The 26,191-nt window shown below is 41.7% G+C and overlaps 3 protein-coding genes across 4 annotated transcripts in view; 1 reads left to right on the top strand and 2 right to left on the bottom strand.

Moving 5' to 3' along the window:
• Positions 1 to 5,459: 5,459 nt before the first annotated feature.
• Positions 5,460 to 6,014, bottom strand: LOC311034930 (ADP-ribosylation factor-like protein 2; the record flags this gene model as incomplete). The annotated part of the gene is made up of 1 exon (XM_084042959.1): positions 5,460 to 6,014. One exon carries the CDS (start codon positions 6,012 to 6,014, stop codon positions 5,460 to 5,462), a length of 555 nt encoding a protein of 184 aa, XP_083899085.1.
• A 6,982-nt stretch (positions 6,015 to 12,996) lies between these two features.
• LOC311051798 (uncharacterized protein) lies at positions 12,997 to 25,172 on the top strand. Its single transcript, XM_084066444.1, has 3 exons — positions 12,997 to 13,119; positions 13,428 to 13,669; positions 17,407 to 25,172. The coding sequence occupies exon 3, from the start codon at positions 17,416 to 17,418 to the stop codon at positions 23,470 to 23,472; it is 6,057 nt and encodes a 2,018-aa protein (XP_083922570.1). The 5' UTR covers positions 12,997 to 13,119; positions 13,428 to 13,669; positions 17,407 to 17,415; the 3' UTR covers positions 23,473 to 25,172.
• LOC311051825 (uncharacterized protein) overlaps positions 16,369 to 26,191 on the bottom strand; it is a 28,497-nt gene continuing 18,674 nt past the window's right edge. For both annotated transcript variants that reach the window (XM_084066477.1, XM_084066478.1), the window contains one exon: positions 16,369 to 16,685. In XM_084066477.1, the coding sequence (XP_083922603.1) occupies positions 16,639 to 16,685 (47 nt within the window). In that variant the 3' untranslated portion in view covers positions 16,369 to 16,638. The remainder of the gene's footprint in view (positions 16,686 to 26,191) is intronic.

Raw genomic sequence — 26,191 nt, 5'->3', positions numbered from 1 at the left:
CCCTTTTCACATAGCGCCACCAGGAGGCCATAATAGCCTACCTGACCTGGCGGAGACCTGTGCTCCGAGAAGCACTTTTTCTAGTGTCATTCTCAGACCGCTCTATTTAAACTGGAAGTTTGCACTACTCAGTTTGCTTTTGCTGCTGCTCATGCTGATGCTGCTGCTCTCACCACTGCTGTCTTGCTAAAAAAAAATGCTGCTCACCCTCCACCACCCTGTCTATTGGATCTGCTGTTTATGTATCTGCTTACCACTTAAATTATTATAAAAGGCTTTAAGTGTTATAAAGCATTATGAGTATTTATGAGTGCTGCTAACTATAATTATACAGTCTTATATAAACAGATTATAATGCATTATAAGTATGTTTATAATGCAACATAGACATGCATAGCAAGTGCCTTTTTGATTATCTTCGCCAGGCTGGCAGGCCGGGAGGTGAAGGCTATGTTTTCGCTCCTGTCTGTGTGTGTGTGTGTGTGTGTGTGTGTGTGTGTGTGTGTGTGTGTGTGTGTGTGTGTGTGTGTGTGTGTGTGTGTGTGTGTGTGTGTGTGTGTGTGTGTGTGTGTGTGTGTGTGTGTCCATGTGACTGTTGTCTGTGTGCAGCTAATCAGTGGGAAGGCACACAATGCTTTATTTGTTTCCTACTGTCTGATCTTAATGTGTAGCAGAGTGGATCAGAGCCTCATGCCTGAAGACCAAAAGCCTAATATCTCCCCCGACCAAGGAAAGATTCCCTCTTAGGTTACACTGTGGACATGATATCCAAAGTGCTCCTTTGCTCTTAAAACACTCTTTGGACACGGCGCCTTATAGTACAGTTCATCTAGATACCTTGCTAGCAATGTTTATTGATGCCCGCAATGTTCAAACCTATAACTGGTTGCTCAAACATTGTGTCATCTGCGTCATTAGCACAAACAGCCGTACATATAGCTGAAACAATGGTAAACATCAGGGCTTAAATGATTGGGTTGTCAGACACAGCCAGCTCCTCTCCAAAAGTTGAACAATTGTCTGCTAAGCGCACACTGTAGGCTACTCCACCAAAAACAACTGAAACACGATGCTCAGCGCTGGGAAGAGGAGAGCCCCAGCACGTCTTTACCAGGTGCGTCAATATATGGTTTAACCTCAAACAAATTGACACAAAAGGGTTTTCAATGGATTCTGGTAGTATTTGGCATGCTAAATAACAAAAAAAAAATCTAGGAAAGTACAGTATACGTCCCGAAAAGGCGTCATTTTCAAGATGGGGTCCAAGGTGGCTGCTATCTTGAAAATGACACCTTTCCGGAAGGTATATTTTCCAAAAATGTTGGTACGTTCTTAAGCATGTCTAGAGGTACCAGAATCAAGTGAAAATCTTTTATATCACTTTTTGCAATTGAGATACACTGTACAGTAGCTATTTTAAGCTCGCCATTTTGGACACCATCTTGAAAATGAAGCCTTTCCGGAAGGTATATTTTCCTAGATTTTGTGTCTTATCAAGCATGCCTAGCTACCAGAATCAATTGAAAAATCTTTTGTACAATTGTTTTCAATTTAGATATATAGCCATTTCTAGCTTCCCTGCAGCAGTCTTGGACGCTATCTCTTTCCAGAAGGCATATTTTCCTTGATTTCTTTTTTGTATGTTCTTAAACATCATCATACATCAGGTATTAGAATCAAGTGAAAAAAGATCACTTTTTGACATTTCTTTGGGGTTAAGTGATATGTTATTGACTCACTACATAGAAATGCAGGCAGAAAGGCACAGTAGCTTTAAAAAAAGCTTTCTACAGACATGTCTCATCAGTTTTTAAAATCAAAACCGTTTGTTACACATTTTAGCTTTCTCTTTTTAGTGTTAACGTTCCAATTAATCCATTAAAATCTCACTGTTGGTATCACCCTCTATGAGAAGGCAATTCAGCTTTTCATAAAATACATTACTTGCAGATGGTGGTCTTTTAATACAAGACAATGTGGTAAAACAGATCATTTAGTTTAGCCAGAGAATCCCATATGATTAGGATTATGATTCGCTATTCAGAGAAATTTGAATCTATGGTGCTCAGTGACAGTGATAGCCAGGTTTATCCTGCATTTTGAATAGTTTGATGATACATAGACTACGGTTGATCCTTTGTGCGTCACAGTTCACCACATAGAGTGAAGCTTACTGGTGTTTTAGTTATTGAGTCAGCTGAGAACTCACCTAACCTGATGACTTCATTGGTTAGCAATTTGCTGTTCACTAAAGTCATACCCCCTACCCCAGTGTATTTTCAACATCAGCCAAGCCAGGATTGTGATGCACATTCTCCACGAATGGCACAGAATGATGTTGATCTATCTCCTCAGCAATCCCTGCCCTGCTGGGATTAAGCTGCATATGTGACAGACAGGTATCCAGACAGCATTTTAGAAGGCTCAAGTTTTGTCTGTTTATCGTTGGAAGTAGCATTTATTGTCTCCGCCAGGCCGAAAGGCATGGCGAGAGAGTATGTTTTACCCCCTGTCCGTCCGTCCGTCCGTCCGTCCGTCATTCGATCTGTCTGTGTACAGCTAATCTCCGGCACCGTTGGCTTGCTCGCAGCCAAACTGTGCACACACAGTCCCTGGATACCAGAGCAGAACCTCTGGCCCAAATTTTTCACAGGGGCCTGTTATAGCGCCACCAGGAGGCCGATTTGTGCAAAACACGTTTTTTGACAGTACTCCTACAGATTTTGTCCAAAAATCCCGCAAATCGGTACACAGTATCTCTATAGTCATTAAACGAAACGGGTCTTTCAGATTTCTCATATTCCATCCTGATTGTCTAAAAATGTCTTCCAAAGTTTGCAGGAGTGCTCCGTTTTGAACAAAATGCCTCAAATCATGAACACAGCATGCAATATCCGTGAAATTTTGCACGCACATTCCCATTAGGCCGAGGAAGAACTACCATTTGAATTTTTTCAAATCAGCCTCATGGTGGCGCTATAACAGGCCGATTCGTGTTTTTACCTATAATTGCACCGATCTGTGTAAAACTTTGTATGCACACTCCCTATAGGTCAAGGAAAAACCTTTGCCCTGCATTTTTCATATCTGCCTTTTATAGCGCCACCAGGAGGCCGACTTATGTAAACCACATTTTTTTATACTACTCCTTCCAATTTTATCCAAATTTCACGCAAATCGGTACACACAATCTCTATAGTCATGTGATCACGACGGATGTGTTTGATTTTTCATATTCCATACTGATTGGCTAAGATTGACATCTAAAGTTTGCATTATTGGCTTGTTTTGAACAAAATTCCGCAAATCATGAACGCACCGTCCAATTGCGCTCAAACTTTGCACGCACATTCACACTATGTTGAGGAACAAATGCCACCCAAGAACATTTCATGCCAATTCAAGAACATTGCGATATAAAGCAAATTGTCCAAATGGCAGGCTTATGTCCGTATATATAAGGGAAGCAATAGTTATTTGGTGTCAAGCTCAATACACATGTGGGGTGTTTTTGTTGCCTGTGTATTGACCTTGGTTGGGGTGTGTTCGTCAGCACTGAATTCACAACAAGTGCCAATTGTAGCTGGTATGAAATGCATTCCACCAAAAATCACACTCATGTCTTACTTTTATTTGTAACGTTTTCTACACTAAATAATTTTGGGAGCTTCAAATGTTTTATTTTATTTGAGATTCATCACCATCCCTGCCACGATGTCATCTGCCTGCGTGGTTAAGGAGCTGTTAACAGGAGATATGTGTAGTCAAAATGCACCAACAGTATATTAAAAGTCTATTAAAAGTTATCTTAACAAGTATAAATATAGTCCAAGCATATATCTACCCCCAGTGGTGTGGTACTGGGTATACTACTTGTCGTCACCTTCTTGGCTAATGTCATTGTTTTTAAGTTTTTCAGAAAAAAGAAAACTGATTCAAAACAAAACTATATGATATTTCTTAATCGTTTCTCCCAAAACGTTTATAACAAATTATGACCATTAACATAACAATAACACTGTCTGTCAGTTATGTAACATAAGAGATTTAAATAGGTTTAAATAGGATTAAACCTGATTTAGGCCAAATGATTTACAATTTTTTTGGCCTAAGTCACAAAAACATGTGACTTAAGCCAAAAAAAAAAGCCTATTTTGGCCCAAGTCACACTGAGGTGGCCAGTGTCATGAGGAGCTGAAGCCAGAGCAGAACCTCTGCCCCAAATCTTTCACATCGGCCTGTTATAGCGCCACCGGCAGGCCGATTTTTGCTAAATACATTTTCTTATATTCCTACTACAGGTTTAGTCCAAACAAATCTGTCCAGGCAGCCAAAATGTTTACCACTGTTTCTGAGAGTGCAGGCCAGAGTGACCTTGTTTATACCTAGACAAGAAGAACTATGGCATGAGACTGAGGGCCCTAACTTGCACGCCGCCTTAATCCTTATGCCTAAACTCGTTTGCCATTTCTTACTATTTTGAAAAATATAAAAAAATAGTTCAAATAGCCGATCTACATCGACACATGAGCTTGTGACCAGGATACTGTGACCAGGATACTGACACATCACAAATCATCAAATATTAGGCTTGTCTGACCATTTATGGATTATGCAATAAGTAAATGTCCACAAGGCTTCATTCACATCAAATGTGAAGTGTCTTCCTTGGCCTCGTGCCTGGGGGTGTGCGTGCAAAGTTTACGTTGATCAGTCCAGTGGTGTCTGAGATTAGTTGCGCACAGAGATATGGACGGACAGCGGCCTGTCAACCTTTGCGGTGATAATGAAACATAATCCAAAGACATGATCTGTTGTTGTCAGAATTTTATTTTCACAAGATTCCTCAAGAAAATTCATTAAAAAAAATTGCTCCACCAAGCTGGATTGCCTAGCAAGGGCTGTGTAACTTGTGGGTTGCAGCCGTTGGTTAGACTGCGAGGAAGTTGGGGGGACACTTGTTGCACTTGTGGCTTGCACCCCTTATTGACAGAAGTGAAAGAGCTTTTAGAGGTGCACTCTATAGAGGCCCTTCAACGTGATTGGATGTTCATGTTATATCATACAACTCACATTGTATTTGTAAGAAATAGGCCGTGCCCACACATATTTGAATATGACCCTGTTTGACAGTCTTTGTCACATGATCCCAAGGCCAATTTGAAAAATCCTGTGGGGTGTTTTCCTTGGCCTACTGAGAGTGTGCATGCAAAGTTTGACGCCAATCAGACCATCTGAGATTAGCTGCACACAGGCGGACAGACACATAGACAGGGCAAAAACATAATGTCCGCCTGTTGGCCCGGTGAAGATAAAAACAATCATGAAAATACGTTAACAGCAACAGGTGCCAATTGGCCTTGGTGTGCCTGTATGTTCTCAGTTTCCCATTTAAGACAAATTGTCTTAAATATAAACAGCCTTGGGGATGCACGATCGTCTACTACCTGTCGTTCCATCTAGTCAGCGGTAAAGACTCTTGCGGCAATGTCGTCCAGTAGCCAGTCCACTCCAGCTAAAAGATTCTCTCCTGATACTGCACTGCAGCCAATGATACACCAGTGATGGCTCTTAATCTTATCCAGGTCTAGCGCCTCTCGTATGGCCTCTTTAGACAGGGCACCTGGTAGGTCCTGTTTGTTGGCGAACACCAGTAGAGTAGCCCCTGCTAACCTCTCCTCCAAGAGCAGCGTGGAGAGCTCTTGCCTGCACATCTCCAGCCGGAGTCTGTCTGCACTGTCCACCACCCAAATCAGGCCATCCGTGCTCTCAAAGTAGTTCCTCCAGTAGGAGCGCAGTGACTTCTGGCCTCCCACGTCCCATATGTTAAGCTTGAACCCTCTGTGCTCCAGTGTTTTGATATTAAAACCAAGAGTTGGAGAGATGGTGCTGATGTCTTCCCCATTGAATTTCTTCACAATTGTCGTCTTTCCGGCGTTGTCAAGACCCAGCATCAGAAGTCTCATCTCTCGTTCTTTGTGCTTCATTTTCTTGAGAATTGTCAGCAACCCCATCTTTGCTAAAAAACACAGATCAACGTCAGTAATATGTTCTTTTGATGTGTTTTAACCTCTATGGTTTTAACTCGTTTAACTAGTTAATCATATTATGTGATTTACAAATCTGCATCCAAACTGTTTCAAGTGGATGCACATCAGCAAGCAGGAACTAACCATGTGCTGTATTTATACTCATAGTGGCATAGTGACGTAGTCAGTGATGTCACTGAGTTGGGGGCTGAGGTTTGAGAGCTGTTTCACTGTACAATGTAAGTCAATGAGGAGCATATTTTGAATTCTCATTTCTTGTCCACCTTTGTAGTTACATCATGGCAAGGTAAATACACAAACCAAACCTCTACCAAAGAGGTCTTGCCCTTTCAATATGACATCAACCATTGCCAAAAATGGCATTGTTGAGTACTGTGATGTCAGGTACGTCCATACATGGGCATATTTGTCCAGACACACTCACAGACAGACAGACAACTTGAACTTTAAATAGCCTACATTATAGCCTATGATGTCTGACATCAGACCAGAGCTCAACCAGTGAGAGAAAGGAGAGAGATTGACTGAGAGAGCGTGACTATTCTCATGGCAGAACCCTGAACAGTGTTTGTGCCAAGTTTGGTGCGTATTGGGGCAACGGTCCCAATGGGGGCCACACATGGCCCCTGGTGTGACTATTGTCATGGCAGATCCCTGACCAGTGTTTGTGCCATGTTTGGTGCAGATTAGAGCAGCACTCCCTGAGGGCCCCTAACGTGGCCCCTAGGTTTATTTTAACGATCAATCAATCGATCATTTTCCGGCTTGGATCAATGGAAGCAACGAACAGGCCTACTATAAGTTCACTGTTTAGCTCTCATCAGAGCCTTTATAGGGCAATAACTATAAAGGTATTGGGGCCCAATACGAAGAGCATGCTTTATCTGAATTGGTGCAAAACAAAAAAACATTAAAAACTCTGTTGCATGAGGTACATGTTAGTAAACACTAGCCCAAATTGAGACTGAATCTGGGGTTGGATTTCATCTGCTGGCAAGCACTGAAGAACAGGATGGGGATGAAACGCGGAGTTGGCCTGTATACTGTACTGTTGGACCGGTATGGTGCCGGAATATAAAGTGTAAAAAAACAATATAGGTAAAGGTAAAACTATGAAATAATATAGAGTACATACAGTATGCAAACTAATTGTTTACAAAGTGCATCTGGTTGAGATTGCACCATTTTTGGCCAGGAATAAAACTTGTGTAGCCTACTGACCATTGATGGACCAAAGACAGCAGGGTGACCAGATGAACAGTGAACGGTTGAACTGACAATTTTGATTCCCCAAAATGGGACCAAAAAGTGAACATTTAAATACAAGTATTGTTTTCATTACTTGACTCATGTTGCTGTACACCACTCCACAACCCAGAATATATATCCTGTGGCCCAAGTGCTGGTCACAGACAACATCTTTGTGCCCCAAAGTCCTAGAGGCTTTGCTATGGCCATTTATTAAAGGGCAAGACCACTTTGGTAGACGTTTGAGTTGTGTATTTATACCTTGCCATGATGTAACTCCAAAGGTGGAGACAAGAAATCAAAGATAATTGCTCCAGTGATTCGAAATTGATCATTCAAAATATGCTCCTCATTGACTTACATTGTATGGTAAAACAGCTCTCAAAGTCACTTTAGCACAAGAACAAACGCAAACAAAGTTGATTTAGACAATATAGAACATCACCAAACCCAGTTTTAATATAAAATGTTAACTTCCTGTTGATTTTACTATTTGAAGATCCGGATCCACGGATGCAGTCCGGGTTTTCTTCCCAATACAAATGGCAAAATCAACAGGAAGTTGACTTTGAGAGATGTTTCAGCGTACAATGTACGTCAATGAGGAGCATATTTTGAATTATCAATTTCTCACTATCATCACTGTATCACTGGAGCAACTATTTTTGATTTCTTGTCCACCTTTGGAGTTACATCATGGCAAGGTAACTACACAACCCAAACCTCTACCAAAGTGGTCTTGATCTTTAACACTTTTTTAGGAAATAGCCTACAGAGACTTCAGGGTGGGCACAGACAAATCAACAAACAAAAGAACGTAATACAAGTGCAATCTAACTTACTTAACAAACTATAATAAACAAAATTCAGGTGCTGAACATAAGTTTACTTAACTAACTCCCCAACCAAAAATGGGAAAGAAAGGAGAATTAACCCTGAAAAATGCTCACAACCCAGGGACAAAAAAAAGATGCTGATGCTGAAGCGTTGGAAGCCGAGAAACAGAGAGAGAGACAATACATCTCACCATTAAATTCTGGGACAGTGGTGGATCTACATTGTGGGACAGGGTAAGTAAAGCCCAGTTATCCTTAGCTTGCCTTTGAATTTGGCCCATGGAATGACCAGGATAGAACTAGCTGATGATCTCATACAGCTTGTAATGGTTAAAAGATCAGCGATGTAGCTGGGCGCAAGTCCAGAGCATGCTTTACAAGGCCTACGTGAAATATTTAAATAAATTCTATAACTGACAGGAAGAAAAACTGCAATATTGAAAAATAAGTATTTTCACAGTACTTTTGCACATACAGTACGTACGTGAAATTTGTCCTCTGCATTTAACCCATTCTAACTATTAGGAGCAGTGGGCGCTATTAATACGGCGACCCGGGAGCAGTGAGGGGTTACGTGTCTTGCTCAAGGACCGGGGTCAAGGGCAAACTGGGGACCTTCTGATTTCCAGATTGCCTCTTTACCCATTCAGCTGTTCCCTTATGACAGTACTACACAGAAACACAGGGTTAGTTTTGTTTTTTGTCAATCCTATAATACATTGCAAAACCCAAAACCCCCCAAAAAAAACTCTCACTGTGTGGGACTAAACACAAAAACAACATATCAATGTCACTAACAACATAAGCCACAACGCGCATAATGACTTCGCGCAACCTGTAGGCCACTTCACACTGCTCAGCACACATCTGCCCCCTCGAAGCATAATTAATTGCGGCCAACACAAACTCACAACATTACGGTCGGCCATGTTGTTCCTTAGCGTCATCGCCGAACACCGCCCAGCGAGACCCAAACCGCGAGGCGGACCAAATTTCGTGTACACCATTTGTGTTACCTTTTATTTCCTCCGAGGTGGAAACTGGAAAGACTGGTGATGCGAGGTTAGTTCCCTTTAGCTCTCAGCACGCTGTGTGTGTGTGTGTGTGTGTGTGTGTGTGTGTGTGTGTGTGTGTGTGTGTGTGTGTGTGTGGACTACTGCACGCTTTTGTGGGTCTTTGCGAAATCCCGAAGTGGAGTTTATTGGTCATTGGAACGGTGATGCACGTCACCCCTTTGTCAAGTGGGTATTTTCAAACCCTGGAATGGATTTAAGGGAGCATCAGAGTGTTTGTGTTGGAGCGCCTCAGTGCGGCTGCAGAGTTCATGTGCAACCTCTTGCATGCGATGTTTCGCGGGGGTCCAAAAGGGTCCGCGATGTTTGGCGGGGGTCCCGACACTCCCAGGGGACCCGGGGGTCCCCCATATTGAATATCAGCGTTGCCACATTTGCGCCAGAAACAAGCAAACACCTTCATGAAAAAAAAAAAAACAGCCGAAGGGGTCCGCCATGTTCCAGGGGGGTCCCAACACTCCCAGGGGGCCGCGGACCCCGACGTAAAAAAAATATATAAACATTTTTTTCAATTTTTTATTTTATTCTTTTTACTTTTGGAAAGTTCTATCCCACCATTTTGGTACCCCAAAATAAGCACGCCATCACAGCCCTAGAGCCCCGTGCGCGGCTGGGGTCGAGGGGGGCGTAGCCCCCCGAGACTCTAGTTACAATACATTACAGTCATTTAGCAGACGCTTTTATCCAAAGCGACTTACAATAAGTGCATTCAACATAGGTAGGGAACAAAACTACTAATCACCAGAAGCATTACGTGCATTCTCTTCTAAAACAAGCAACCAAGAGTATACCTAGCGCTAAAGTAAAAGTGCAATATATCAGCTACCTACTTTCATAAACAGATGAGACAAAGTAGGAAAATCAAATGAGCAAGAGCTAAAATAAGTGTATCGAATAAACAAGGTCCAATAAAACAATAAAACAAGAGTTTGTACAACTAGTTAACAACAAGTAGGCAATGCGAAGAGGAAGGGTAGTGTTTCCTGAAGAGGTGGGTTTTCAGCCTGCGGCGAAAGATGGGCAGTGACTCTGCTGTCCTGACATCAGTGGAGAGTTCATTCCACCACTGTGGGGCCAGAACAGAAAAAGGTCGTGACCGTGTAGATCGGCCAGAAGGCCGATCAATAACTGTACAGTAGTATTAAGATGGAACATCCTCTTTTGAACCAGGCTACAGCCAGACCCTAAAATCCATGCTGCCTCTTACATCTGGATATTGGCCAAAGGATGTCGTTATAGAGGAAAAGCCTTTGGGGTCACCAAGATCAGTAGGCTTAATCCTGGAATCTGCCTATTAGATTAACTAATCTTCTATCTATCTTGGGTGAAATGGATCTTTTGGCCTGATGGTGGCACTAGAGGATAGGTATAGGAGGATGGGGTCACTGAAACAGGGCATGAATGCACTCTACATGTTTATCGCAATATGTATAGTAGAATTTGAACTTTTAGAAGTTTGGTAAAATTGGAAATACGTGTGTGTGTGTGTGTGTGTGTGTGTGTGTGTGTGTGTGTGTGTGTGTGTGTGTGTGTGTGTGTGTGTGTGTGTGTGTGTGTGTGTGTGTGTGTGTGAATATAAAGTGTCAGGTGCCTGAATGTGGGATGTCTTTAAATAATATAAAGTCGCTGTGTGTGTATAGGCCATGCTTTAATAAATACAGTATGTACTGTATGTGCTTGCGTGCACGTGTGTGTGTGTGTGTGTGTGTGTGTGTGTGTGTGTGTGTGTGTGTGTGTGTGTGTGTGTGTGTGTGTGTGTGTGTGTGTGTGTGTGTGTGTGTGTGTGTGTGTGTGTGCGTGCGCGTGTGTGTGTGTATGCGTGCGTGCGTGTGTAACAGGCAGACAGTCAACAGGCCGTTAGGGTCTATTGTTCATAAGCCTGGTTGCCTGGTGGAAAAAGCTCTTCTGGAGCCTGCAGGTCCGGGCCTTGGGGCTGCGGTACCACTTGCCAGACGGTAGCAGCTGAAACAGTCCGAGGTCGGGGTGGCCAGGGTCTTTAATAATCCTGCCGGCTTTGCAGACTAATCGTGCGGTGTATACAGTATATCCTGGATGGAGGGAAGCTCATGTCCACCAATTGCTCTGTGCTATCCGTACAGCAGTCTACAGCCCTTTGCGGTTGAGGGAAGAGCAGTTTTCTTTTTTGAAGGACAGCATCCTTCAGATTGTAAAGGCCAGAGGATTTCCTTTTTTTTAGAACATTTATATTTATTTATATGTTTACTTGACAGGGATAATACAAAAAAACAATGTATCAAGTAATAAAAACATGAAACAAAGGTTTTAAAACGTGGCTAACATATTTAGTGTTCGCAGCTTTGGTTTGATTTCAACCAGTATTTACCCTTTTCATTAAATATTTTCAGATCAGTTTGTTTTTTTATTTCAGTTGGTAGGGCATTGCACAACTGTATCCCTTTTACTGAATAAGTGGTGCTGCGCATTGCTACCTTGTGGTCTCCATTCGCTGATCCCCTGGTGATTCTATTAGTACCTGTCCCTTTCACCTGAGGACAAAGTACAGCTGGGGCATGATCATCAACACGTTTAAAAATCAATTTAATGGAGAATTTGAAAAATCTTTCAAAACTAAGCATGTTGTATTTTCTAAGAATTATGCAATGGTGCCATTTCATTGGTTTGAATGTGTGACGTGGATGTGGAAAATGAGTATCAGATCAGTGTGTAGGTAGAATTTGCTTTGTTAATTAATTTAAATTAAAAACTTGTTTGGATTACACTGTATTCTAAAGCATTAATAAAAGCTGACCTTCATGCAGGTTCAGCCATATATAGGCAAGAGAACTCACTGCAGTTTTATGTCAGTTGTCTCCCTCTCACGACAGGGAAAGGTAAGAGCTTTGTTAATCCCGTGGGGTAAATTAAGCTTCGGTTTCACCCAGCTGATGGCTGCTTAGCCTGCTTAGATGGCCAGGATGAGTGCTCGGGGGGAGCGGTGTCTTGCTCAGGGACACTTTGACACACATGGGTGGGCCAGAAGGCAAACCGGTGACCTTCTGATTAGCTAGCGGCCACTCTACCCATGCCGTATCATCCCTCCACACAGTCTATTTAACTCTGAGTCTTCCAGTCTTATTGTCCTTTTTATTATTTAGAAGATAGATGCAATTTAGATAGACTTTGGCTTAACTGTGGTAGACTAAAACCTAGACTAGATAAATACACATACCACACGACAATAATACTGTTTCATATATGCATTTACAAAATAGGTTGTGTAATGGAGCATTCCTGTTGTAGAAGTGGTGAATTCACAAATATGGTGGCATAGTCTAGAGGGTAAAAGCCCATTTGTTTAACTTTTAAAATGTTTTTGTTTTAGCATTCTGTAGCAACTACAATTGGCAGCATGCTATATTAAACAGGACCACGACAAGAAATAGATCCCGTACATCGCAAAATAGCCAAAAGATAAATGGTTGAGAACATAACTTTTATGGGAGAACATATGTTGAGTGCCCTGAATATAGTTATAAATATTTGTGAAAATATATTTTAAAATCCAAACCATATTTCTTTAATAATATTTCTGGGTCTGTTCATTGTCTATTGTGAAACATGGCTATGAACTACTTTTTTTTAGAATACAGTGTACAGCTAAAGACACTCAAATGTCCATATTATGTTACATCAGTGTCTGCTATCCATGCGTACTTGTAATGCCTTTAGTTGCAACACACTTTGCTGAAATCTTAGCCAATGGTAGTAGGGAGGGCTGGATGAGTGGTCTCCTGCAAATATTGCCGTTGTGGAGGTTGCACTTTGCACTTTATGCTCGCTGAAAAACTGCTCCACATCGGCTCCACCACCAAGAAGAATTAAAAATAAAAACATCTCTTTTATTGAGCATCAGAAGATGCATTTATGGAACTGTCAGGCATCTAGTTGGCAGTACAGTTTTGCCCTATCGTGATTTGGTTCATCTATGTAAAAATAACATTGTCTGCCTATTGCAGGATAGGTTTAAGTTGGGTTAAATCTTAAATGTAAGGGTGATTTCTGCAAAGGCTGCACATTTGTATAGCAATAATGCGGGGTAAAGTGATGGAGGGAGATTAGTAGCTTCAACTGTAAACAGTACAGTATTTGTGCAGTTTAGATAAATGCATGAAAACAAACTTCTAACATTATGCAGCTCAGTAGAGGAAGTAGATCTCTCTCTCTCTCTCTTTCTTGCGCACACTCTCTCTCTCTCACAGGTGACCTGGAAACTCCCTGCATGAGTAAACCTGTCATAGTTCCAGAGCGCTGTCGCAGTGGAAACATGAAGTGAAGGCAGCAGGGGTTTTTATTTTTGGAGTGGTCATGGACACCGGGTGCCCGCTCCCCAAAGCAGGCTGTGGTTCACTTCAGGATGAGACGGCCCCTGTGACACTGTCTCTGAGCTGGGATTAACAAGCAGCAAGCAGCTTCCCCTCCCTCCATCAACACTGTCACAAAGGTAAACACAATCAAACTCACTGTCTGTTTTGGCACCTGTCGGCCTGTTGTTCTGGAGCCATCGGCATGGCACTGATGAGGAGTGCTCTGCAAAATGTGCAGAGGAATGTTAGATAGGACATGCATGATCTGACAACTTTAAAGCACGATCCATTTCAGTGTGCATGTGGACAGTGCATTACAGCTGCAAGGGAAAACTTCTGCACACTATTTAGGCAATGAGGGATGAATTCATTAATTAACCACATTTTCAAGAAACCTTCTTTGGTGAATGTCTGTAGTTATTTGCGGCTGGTGTATTTGGCTGAGAATGTGAAAACAAGAGTTGGTTGACGTCAACAATCCCCTGGGACTCCAAGGTGACGTCAGATCTCGTCAGATCTTCAGATGAATTGATGCCCCTGTATAATATTGCAGCATATTGATTATTCAGTTTATTTACGATACCCACGTAAATATTCACTTAACTATTGTTTGTACTTACTTACTCTGAATGTGAACTAACTAGACGTGGCTTTATATTTCATGGGTAAAAAAAAGGGTAAACTTCTGCATTCACATGTGAGTCACGAGTATCACATGACTTTATATTGTGTCTGAGACTTTATATTGTGTCTGAGTCAATCAACTTATTGGTGAATTAACAGCTTGTTCTCCATGTTGATCAACTGTAGCTAGACTTAGCTGAGGTCATTGACACATATTTATTGCAAAGCTAATCTTACCCTTTCCTCTTTTGAGCTGCTTCAGTGGAAGTGGCCCAGATACCTTAGTGCCATAAAAGGGTGACCTCTCATATGTCGAGGCTGGCTTTAGTCTCTGTAGTCGTACAAGTGCAGTTTAATGATCAACATTGTCCTTGAGTGTTACGACAAAGACCTTTGTTTTGGAGTCTTGCACACAACCGTGTGCTCCATTTCATTTTGGGACCCTGATCTACATATTTGTCCTTCTGAGAGATCTAGGCACAATATAAAGTGCAAGATCATTTATGATAGGTCATTTTGTTAGACAAAAGACTCTGAATACTTTTATTTTTGACAGGTATCTGTAAGATGCTTCTCTTGTACCTCTCACAACAAAAGCGCATCTCGAAGTCGAAGTGATTAACTGCCTAGGCGTGCATGAATGACTACAGTCACAGTTGGTGCTGTCACACTCAGAATAGTTGGGGCCTACCATGAGGCCTAAAGGGGCATTCACACTGGACGCAGCGCAATGTTTTCCTTTAGTTTTTCTTCGAGCAACACAATTCAATGTTAAGTCAACGAAAATATGCAATGGAGTGATATTTATATCGATGCTTGAAGCAACGCAAATCACGTATGTTTTCAACACAAGTGATCTTTCCCAAAGTGAACAGAGCGACACCCCCATGTGTATGTGGGGAAATGTCACTTGTCGTGCCCGGTGTAAATGCAACATAGCAACGCTTTTCCCCTGACTCGGGCGACGCAATTATTTTTATCGCATCCAACACAGAGCAAGGTTGATTGACTGCCCAGACTGGGCAGGTCTTAACTGCAACAAGCAGGTGTTGGTGTCATGATCTGTTTGCTCCTAGTCTAAAATTAGACCTTGTCGTTTTACAGCGTCTCCACAGAGAGAAGAGAAAGCTTAAGAGAAGAAAACAATTAATCTCATATGCTATATACATAGTATGACTAAAGGGACTAATTTCAAATGTACACAGCCAACAATACATTTTCAATGTAGATTACATTCATTTCATGACTAAACATTTTAGTCATGAAAAATGAATAATGAATGTAAACACATTTAAAGGACAACTTTGTTTTTTTACAAACAATGTTTATGTTTTAGATTGTAATTAAAGTAAATAAAAGATGAGTGTTAAAATTTTTAAATTTACTGCTTTCTATAGTTTTAGCAATTTTCACAATCTTTTTTACAGTGTTTTCACAGTGGGCGGGGGTATTCTGTCCGGTGGCTAAATATGTATTTTTTTAACACATTAACCTGGCGTTTTCTTTATTATTATTTACAGTAGCTCTTCTAGCCCCCAATAACTCACATCTGGCCATCTCAGACAGCCGGACCTTTTATATTGTGTAAAAAAGGCATATTTAGCCACCGGACAGAATGCCCCCGCCCACTGTAAAAAATATCGCAAAAAATGCTAAAACTATAGAAAGCAGTAAATGAAAAAAAAATTACACTCATCATTTATTTACTTTAATTACAAGCTAAAATATAAACCTTGGTTGTAAAAAACCAAAGTTGTCCTTTAATGTGTTTTGACATGATCTCACTTCATGTGCCCTTCATGTGCCCATCATCGTTTATTTCCATAGATCATATCCAAGTCAGACGTTGTCCTTTCTGGAAGTCAATTTTCCCATCCGGTTTGTCATAAGTAACCTACCCATAAAGAACAACTTGTATGCTTTTCTATTTTGGGCTGTGGCGTTTCACAAAGCTATACAACATCTTTAAGGTCCCACCAAGATCAAGGTTTTGAAACCTGCTAATGAGTCCATAGCCATGAGAGCCTTTCTAAAGCTGCCACATGGTTAGGTTTCCCAGGGCCATTAGTGTCAGTTAAATAAAGGATATAGGCAGCTGTGAGGGTTAGTGAACACAGTCCAAGCATACACACAAAGAATTGTATTTGCAACCATTGTACTATGAAATTACCTATATGGGCCTATTTATCATAATTACAAATCAAACATATCATTTTGATTAACGTTATTTATTATAGCAAAAGGAAATTTAGTAAAAGGAAGTAAAAGGAGAAATTTAAAAAATGAACAGTTTTTGTCCAACATTTACACAGAATACAGTACAGTAGTAGTACATACAGCCTACATACACTACGTGTTGTTATTCTGCAATGATTATGATTAACAGTATGTTTGCATATAGAGAAAAATAACTAACCATTCTACACTTATAGCTAGTAAATTGTGTGCAGCAATAAAGACATTCTGCCAATATCCAAGTTTTTCAAGGATCCAATGTGTCGTTCACAATATCTTCATGGAACTGTCCCGCTGTAAAGCAAAAGAGCTCTTGTCAATATTTTCATATCATTTAAATGACCCGTACAGAAAGTAAACATAGCATACTATACACACATACACACACACACACACACACACACACACACACACACACACACACACAGATAGATTTTCAGTGACCGTATTTAAAAGAGGTTTTCAACTATTGGAGAAGAATCTTGCAATGTGCGATATCAAACACAAATGTAGGGAAAAAAAATATATATATTAATTACTTATGTGTGCCCCCCTCCAATTTAATCTGGAGGGGGAAATCAGTATCTCACCAATCAATAGTCTGATTAAACGTGGGTAGGTCAGTATCTCGCCTACTTAGACCAATCAATAGTCTGATTAAATGTGATAATGTCCCATTCAGTGCATTGACATTATCCAACTGGTGTAATATGGTCTCTGGAATGGGTACTGGTGAGCAGGCAGGCAGCTGAGTTCTGGATATATTGAAGTTTATTGAGGACTTTGGAGGTGGTGCCAAAGAGGATACTGTTGCAATAGTCGAGGCAGGATGTAATGAAACCATCATGGATGAGTGTTTCAGCTGCAGAGAATTACAGACAGGGTCGGAGACGGGCAATGTTCTTGAGGAGGAAGAAGGCAGTTTTGGTGACCTGGTTTACATGGGGGAGGAATGAGAGGGCGGGGTCGAGAATGTATTTTATTTATTTATTTTATTTATCTCTTTGTCTTTCAGGGTCTCAAGATGCTGATGGAAGAGGACTACGCTAATGGCTTCGAGGAAGACCTCGACCAGCAATACCCTCCTCCGTTACTGCCCAAACCAGGTAAAGACAATGCCAGGCTACAGAAGCTGAAGAAGAAGAGATCTAAGAAAAAAGGCCCCATTCAGACACCGATCCCCTTTCGCTCCTGTTTGTCCCCTGTTAACGAAGCGAGCACAGACCTGGAGTACAGCGACCACCCCACTCCGCCCATGACGCCTGAAGCAATCTATGTGGGTGATGCTTCAGTCTCCAGTGTCCCTTTTGCTCCCTGCTACAGCCACCGAACGTCTCCCTTCCTTAACCTCCGGAGCAGCCCCCTCAGCCAGACTGGAAGCTTCCCCCAGCAGTCTTACACATTGCCAAACCATTTATATGAAGACCAGGTGGCTCCACTCTATGAGTGCTCCTCGTTTTTATTTGACGAGGCAATGCCATGGATGATGCCACCATCGGCTGCGCTGCGTCCACCTGGGCCAGGGCTGGTAGCACCCCCTCCTCCTTTGAATTCAGCCACAACACCAGATTATTGTGGGTCTGTTGTACTCAAAGCACCTCTTGTCCCACAACCTGTGCCACAGTCCAGCCCTAAAATATCAACTCACAGCCTGAAGCTGTCTGCAGCTGCCCCCAATGGGGGTTCAGGCATGGCTCTGTCCTCATCTACCCCGAGTGGTGGCGCAAGCCTGGCACCTCCTCGAGTCGCCAATCTTCCTCCAGTTCCTGTCCTGCTATCGGTTTCAGTACCTCAAAGACAACCCGTTATAACCAGCCAAAGGCAGACATACGCTGACATTAAGGACAAGACCAAGAGCCAAATGTCGTTGACCAGCTTGCATTCTAGTGATGGCGGTTCCATCGCCAGCCAGATGTCCCCTGTTATGGCCAGGTCAGACATATCACTTGTCAATGCAGTCCAAGAGAAAAGGTTTGATGCTACTCAGACAAAGATTTACACATCCAAGGCCACGTTTTATGAGCTCTCCAAGCCCCCTTCAATTCAAGACTTAACAGGACTGAGTGCGTCATACCAGGGAATATCATTATCTACCATTCACCGAGAAAAAAATGCTGTAACTGTGTTGAGATCTGAAACCATTTCCCCACATCAAGTCCCTGTGTCCAAGACCCCTTCAGGGAGACCTAAGACACCCGCCTGGACACCCTCCCGGGGCTCCACACCAGTTATTGAAATATCAAAACCAAACCCACTCTTATTTGCTGCGAGTCCTGCTTTCAATTCGACCCAAAATCTGCAGCCTGCTGCCGTCAACAAGGAAGCTCCAATATACAAATCACCAATGCATACTATCAGTATGAGTAAGCCTCCCACTGCCGAACTGAAACGGACTGGATTTAATGACTCGATCCTCAACAAGGTTTCTCAGGACCGAACAAGTCATTACAACGACAGAAACAGAAAAAGTTCAGGAAGCGTTGGTGTAAAAATAGCACCCAAAGAGAACTTAGTTCAAAGTATGACTGCATTTGAACAAACAGAAGCCAAATTGCCACCAACACAGCAGTCCATCTCAGTTTCAGAGGGAGCTGTACATTCACAAATGACTCCACTAATGCCCCCTACGATGCAAAACATGGGTTCCCATCCCCCTTTCATGCCGGTTATCTTAATACCCAGTCACCCACCACGCTCTCCTATGCTTGAGGCACGGCAATCTTTATCATCACTACTGGGATCTCAGCTGGGATCTCAGCTGTCATTAGCGGGCTCAAAACCAAAAGCGCGGTCATATTATGGACTAACACCTGCAGAGTATGTTGCCTATGGTGGGATTAGGAGTGCGCCAAAATGCTACAGTCCTGTAGGCTTCAAGGTTAATGAACAGACTTCAACCAACATGCAGCCTGATGTTGTGCTAGATGGACCTTCTGTCTCAAACGCTCAAGTGACCACATCCAAACCCCTCAATGGACACCAATCTGAAACGTCTTCAGTGGAGAATTCCACCATGCAAATTTCAGTCACAAGAGACTCTGAATCTCTGACGGAAGAGACTGTTGAGTTTTTGAAGATCAAGTCGGATGAGGCCACATCTGAAGCACGCTGTAATGGAATACAAATGAATAATTTGCCTATAGTGGACATAGTAAAACCTGAACTTGCATATGGCTTGGCACAGAAAACTATGCAACAACCCACAGGCGAAGTATCCGCACCAAAAGCCTCATATTCAGAGGCGCCAATACCAATACGTAAAGCAGGTGAGGTACACACACAAAGTGCAGCACCATATCAGATAGCAGAATCGTCAAATATAACTCCCTCTTACCTGAATGATAGTACTAGTCTGCCAAACTCTCCAGCTCTCCCAGGGAAGTTAGATATCCAGAATAGTGCAACGGTAATAGATGTAAAAACACAGAATACTGTCAATGTGGAGAAATCATCCAAAATGATTAGCCCTCAAACTGTTCAAAATAATCCTAACATTATAAATGCCCCACTACAACCCTTACCAGTTGATTCAACTCACAAACCAATTCCCCTTGTACAATGTTATGAAATGCCCAGTGGTCTTAATCCAGCAGACAATGTCCTAAATATTCAGGGTGCTGCCAAGCCATTTAATGAGCCTAAACACCTCCCAAACCCTTTAGTAGAACATCCACCCATAAAATCAATAGATCCAAAACTCTCAGGGAAGGGAACCATTGATACGATGTCTGCCATAGGACTCCAACAGCACCCCAACACTGGTCTAGAGGATGCACTAAACATCAAGGCAGTAGATGTTGCTAGTGTTCTACCCAATGAGAAAAACATTGAGAACCGTTTGCTCTGCAAGTCTTCTAATATAGGCAAAGCACATGTTGAACACCAGTTCTCAGATGCATGTTTTAATCCACCAAGTTCTACAGTGAGATCTACCCTTATAACTCAGCATTCCACGACCAATGTGGGTGCTGTAGTCACAACAAAGCAAAACACAGATATTGCACAACAGAGAGAACTAGCCTTAAAGACGGCAACTCACAAAAAGCCTCCAACAGAAAATAAAATCCCCACCAATCATTTGCCTGGACCAGATTTTCTCACCAGGCCTTCTCAGACGCCAAGCATGTCAAATGCATTTGCTGTAAATGATATCTCACCAGACATGCCTTCCATACAGCCCCCACTCCTCAGACAACCCATTACTGCAACCCCATTGCCCAATATTACAGATATCAAATTTCCTTTAAAGATGGAGGTACTCAAGCCCAAAACCGACGGTGAGGATATACAGCCATGTACGCCAAAAATAGGATTCAATTACGACTTTAAAGCCATCAGAGGAAGTAACCGGTCCCAAACACCAACTGTAGAACCTTTAACTGCTAGCAAACCTGCAGAAAAGGCTACCATATGCGTGAAGTCTACTGCTGAAACTGTACCATTGAAAATCCCTACTCAAGTGCCTTTACTGTCCAATCACGCAAACATGACAACTGGGCCCCTCAGTAACACTGTGAATGAAACCAAAGCAGTTAGCCAGGAGATGGTTAAAAATGAACTACAAGAAAAACATGCCACAGGAAGTGCAGGTCTGTTGCCAATTAAAACAGTGGGATTTCCTCCCAGTACACCTGTTATAGCAGAAAACATTCACAGCAAACCAACTGTTGAATTAGGATCCAATCCTTCAAACGAAAACAAACCTCTGCTGAACATAATTGGCAGTCAACCCAAACTGTCAGACAAAACTTCCATAGGAATGGCAAGTACAGGCAACTCTGCCATAGAGACCATCTCACCTGGACAGCCAGGAAGTGCAGAGAAACTTAAATCCAACGGTGAAAAACTGCAGCCTAACAAAGACAGTTTAAGCAGCAACCAGCTTCACAGTATTGCACCCACCGACACCCACCTTATCAACAAGGCTGTTGTAGAAACTGCATCTTCTGTAACATTTAACACACAAATAGGAATGAGCAGCAAAACTGCCATTGAAACGATTCAGCCCAGTAAACCTATCATGCCATATAGCCCAATCATGAGGCATGTTACACCACAAAGTCCTCCACTCACATCAGCTGCAAAGTCTGCCCCTGGTAGCTGTAACAGTCAAACCAGATCCTACTCAAACGGCAGAACAGAGGGTAAACCACTTGTCAACCCTCTTGGCGAGCACAGGAGCTGTAGAACACCTGAGCCTAAACTGTCATGTACAACAACCATAAATGAGCAGTTCCGTTTTGGCCAGTCTGCTGTAGACATAAGACCACCACTAAAGCATCCATTAGAAGCTAAACACTTTGTGAAGCCTGTGGCTGACAGAAGAACTTCCCCTGCACCGGGTTATGTTCCAGCTACCACTTGTAGAATCCAGACACAACCCACTTCATTGCCAAGTCAAATCAATATATCTGCAGTCAATGATCAAACTTCTGCCAATGGATTGGCAAACAATCATGTTGACCTGATACATGTCACTCACTCTGTAATAGACACAAAAGAATTGTTCATATTTAATGTACAAACTGCAAATACACAGCACCTTACACATCGTACTCCGAATAATCCCTTGAGAGATTTAAGTCCTCCTGGAAAAGCCATCAGAGATATTAAAGCCCCGTCAAGCCCTACTCCACAAAGATACTTTGTTAGACCTGTGCCTGGGAGGAAAGACTCACCTTTCCCACAGTATATGGAGCCTATGGCTTGTAACCATCCTGTAATAGAGACTAAACCCTCTACAGTTGTTATAAAAAACAGAGATCTGATTAACTCGCCCCCCAAATCTCTACCAACTAATATGCCAGCCACTACTGTTAAACCTCCCTCAGTGCCAACTGCAAAGAGCATTTCTTGTCAAAAAACAGATGCCAGCATGAAAGCATCCTTAACTAAAACCACTACAATCCCAACTAATAGTCTGGCTTTAGATGTACATCAACCCCAGAAACAGATTGTACCTTCCCCATCGTCACCCCTCCTTATGGAAGGAAAACCTTCCTCACAGATTGTAGAATCCAAAGATCCAATCCTTTATTCTGATGCTGTAAAAAGACAGACTTCCCCTATGCAGGCTGAATCGAGGCTGTTCCCTGCTACTATGGAAAGTAAAACTTCTATGACATCAATTATAGAAACTAAAGACTCTGTTAAGCCCTCCCCTGATCCTGCCCAGTCTAACACACATATTAACGCTCAGAGCCTTACTGAGCCAGCTATAGAAAGTGTAACCCCAGCAAACCCAGCAACAAATACTGACATGCAAGCATCCATAACCGAAGCCGCTGTGACTGACTCTACCACTCCTGCCTCTTTGCCGCAGGCCTCGGTCTCAGTCAAAGATCCGTCTACAAACAGAGGAATGTCACTGCCATCTCAGCCAAAAAGTGGACTAAAAGCCAAGGACGTTCTGAAGACCAAATCTACAGCTGCCCTGACGGAAGCCCCCCCAGACACGACCTCTATGAAGTCAGCGACATCACCTGCATCTTCAACTGCTGACAAGAATGTTGCGGCCTCCGAATCCAAACCAGCGCAGAAACCGAAAGGCCTCAAGGCCAAGCTTAGCGGATGGACGCGACTCAAAAAACACATGGTGGTGGAGCCAGAAGAGCCTATGTTTCCAATACAAGAGGGCAAAGCTCAGACAGATTCCGGTGGACCCATGGTGCAAGCTATTAATGATGCGACGCCAGCATCTCAGTCTGCTGGCCTGGAGGTGGACGAGCAAAAATCCGGCCCCATAGCACTGAAGATGTGGGATGCCATGCTCTTTCAGATGTTCTCCACCAAGGATAAAATTATACAGCAGATCAAAGCTAACAAAAAGGATCCAGACCAAAAGAAGGCATCGAAAGACAACCAGGTGGAGGTTCCATCCTTTGTGAATCGGCTTCCAATCCTGCTGTACAGCCCCCGCTTCGACGCAAGGAAGCTGAAGGAGGCGGCTGAGAAGCCCCTGACTAAAATAGCCTCCGTGTTTGAAAGAGGGCTGCTGAATCGCAAATCTCAGGAGGATGAACGAAAGGACTTTAACAGAAAGGCAAGAGGATTTGGTGCACTGAAGAGGACAGAAGCTTGACTTCTTTTGACGCCACTAGGACGCTATATGCATGTCTTGAGTATTTACTGGTAATATGTGATTGCTTTTTCTCCTGTAAGAAGCTGTGTGACATGAGTTTCTACAGATCTCTTGGAGGAATAGAAGAGACATTTTTTGAGTGTAAATGAGACTGAGGCCTCAGAAAGAAAGCATAATGGTATCGCAGAAGTCTGTAGTGGAATAGCTACATTTAATATTAGCAAAAGATGTCCAACACCACACACACACACACACACACACACACACACACACACACACACACACACACACACACACGTAATAGAAATGTATTAAGAACATGTGTGATTAATAGGCACAAAAAATAACTTAAAGCATAGTATGTATACAGACATCAAAAATAAAAGCTAGATTATTATAGTTATTATCTTAAAATAAACCAATGAGTGATTGAGCTGATCATCATCTACTTTAGTAAGGTCAGACTCTTTCAAGTTTTCACTACTACTGTATTATACATGTTTTGTTAGAAAATGGAAAGCACATATTTTATTCCATATACAAATATATATATATACACTAAAGTGAACAAAATCAACCCCAACAAACAGTTTATTTTTGGTTCTTTACTAAATATTTTTTTATAGAAATATTTTTTTATAGGAATATTTTTTCATAGAAATATTTTTTCATAGAAATATTTTTTCATAGAAATGTATTTATCATTTTACTCAAGAGCCGTGCAGTCAGCATGAATCTTTGCAATCTTTGGGTTGATTTTTCTTTCTTGTTAATTGTTTTGTCTGAATGCATGTAGATAATAATTTCAATGTGATATTGAAATCACTTCATTTGTCAGGCTACATTTATTTTTTCTATTTTTTTCTAAATGATGCTTGCTCTTAGTGCCAACTGCTGAAAGGGTAACTTTTTGTTGTTGTAATCTCTGTGTGATAAATAGAGCTTTTACATTCCTGGAATAAGGGCAGAAGGACATTGTATGACAGGGCAATTTGCAGAAATGTAGAGGTGACAGAAGGTATTGTATGGTGAGTGGAGAACAGAGCGATATGGTATGGGCAAAGGACAGTTTCCGTAGGTCTTGTCTAGATGAAATGTATTATGAGTTATGTGGGATCTGGTCCAGGGAGGGAAACTATAAGCTCTCAAAAGGAACCAGACATTTTATTTTCTTATACTGTAGACAAGACCAATTTACTAGAATAGATTTTTGGAATAAAAGAGGACCTAAACTGCACCAATAATGATTGGTTACCTGTCAAAAGTGGATGATAGTGGATGATAGAGAATAACTAATGATCAGCAGATTTGCCATTATAGTACAAGTTCAACAGTCAGACATTGACTGGTAGATATTTCCCACCCTGGTCCTGAATCCTGAATGACATGGAATAGTTTTGATAACCGTATGGCCGAAGAACTGAATGATAAAAGAAAAGACGATTAAAAGAAGAGATTGAAAAGTGAAGAGCAGAATGTAATTTAGTAGGTGGTCTATATTATTTCATGGCTTCTAAGGTTTATTGTGCTGCTACAGCAGTCATGAGCATATTTTTTTTTATACTTTTGTTTGTTCATTTCTGGGATGGTGTTTAGAGTGGTCATTGTACCCAGATACCAATAATGACTTATACATAATTATCTGTGTTTGGGTTAAAAAACTGACTTGACCATTGTGTGATTGTTAAGATTGCATAAAGTTGGACGGAAAGCCACATGTCTCACTTCTGTCATTATTTATGTATGAATTTTTAAATCATAATCACTTCTTATGTGACAAGACTGTCATATCAGTCTATATCAGTCATATCAGTCTATTTGAAAGTAGTTCTTGTCCTGTGTGTGACTCCCAAGTTACAGCAGCATAGTGTGATATTTTCGATAGTCACAAGGCCTGAAAATAATGTATAAGGGTTTCATTGAGACGCTACTGAAAAATATGTGCTCATGTCAGACATCCATCAGACAGTTTCAGACAGAATCTATACTGCTGCTCCCAAAACAAGCAACTTCATACCCCAAGTATCTCCCAAGACTGATACAGTATGCCCCTGAGGTGTGGCAACCATATTTGCTGCATTCAAGTACTGAGGTGTTAATTTATTTAGTAAAATTTATTTTACGTCTAAGAAATTATAGTCAGCAAAAGACTTAAATTCACTATGTCTCTGACTTTTGCTTTTTTAATGCTTTATTACAGATAGGTCAGTGTGTACATAGACACCGGAAGTGCAGAGAGTAGAGAGACAAGTGAGACAAGACGGGGGACAGATTCAAACCCCAGGCCTCACACTCACTGGCTGAACCACCATAATACTATATGTATACGTTACATACATTAGCTTTTTAAAAATGTTCTTGCATGCGATCCCTGATTGAATGAATATGCGAGTGCATGCATGAGCTATGCCATTCTCTTCTTTTAGAAGATTTTGGGAGTGACATAAAGCAAAGGTCCGCCCGGCACCATTGGCACCCCAAAAACTTTAATTGGTACAACCCAAACCAGGCTCGAACCCCATATTTATTTATTTTATCGATTTATTTAAACTTGATATATTTTATAGCAATAATTTACATCAATTTCTTTCAAGCATATTTACCCAAGCCATGGAAACCATGTTACGTATTTAATAAATGTATTAATATAAGTAAAACATAATTCAGACTTACAAATAGTAAACAGGACATGGACATTTCCTACAGACTAACACGTTTG

The sequence above is a fragment of the Gymnoscopelus microlampas genome (assembly GCF_963454915.1).
Source record: "Gymnoscopelus microlampas genome assembly, chromosome: 1".
NCBI lineage: Eukaryota > Metazoa > Chordata > Actinopteri > Myctophiformes > Myctophidae > Gymnoscopelus > Gymnoscopelus microlampas.
This window is presented reverse-complemented; position numbering and strand designations above follow the sequence as displayed.

What these genes read in the sequence shown, in the direction of transcription:
- LOC311051798 (XM_084066444.1), top strand. Translation starts at nt 17,416, where the DNA reads ATGCTGATGGAAGAGGACTACGCTAATGGCTTCGAGGAAGACCTCGAC.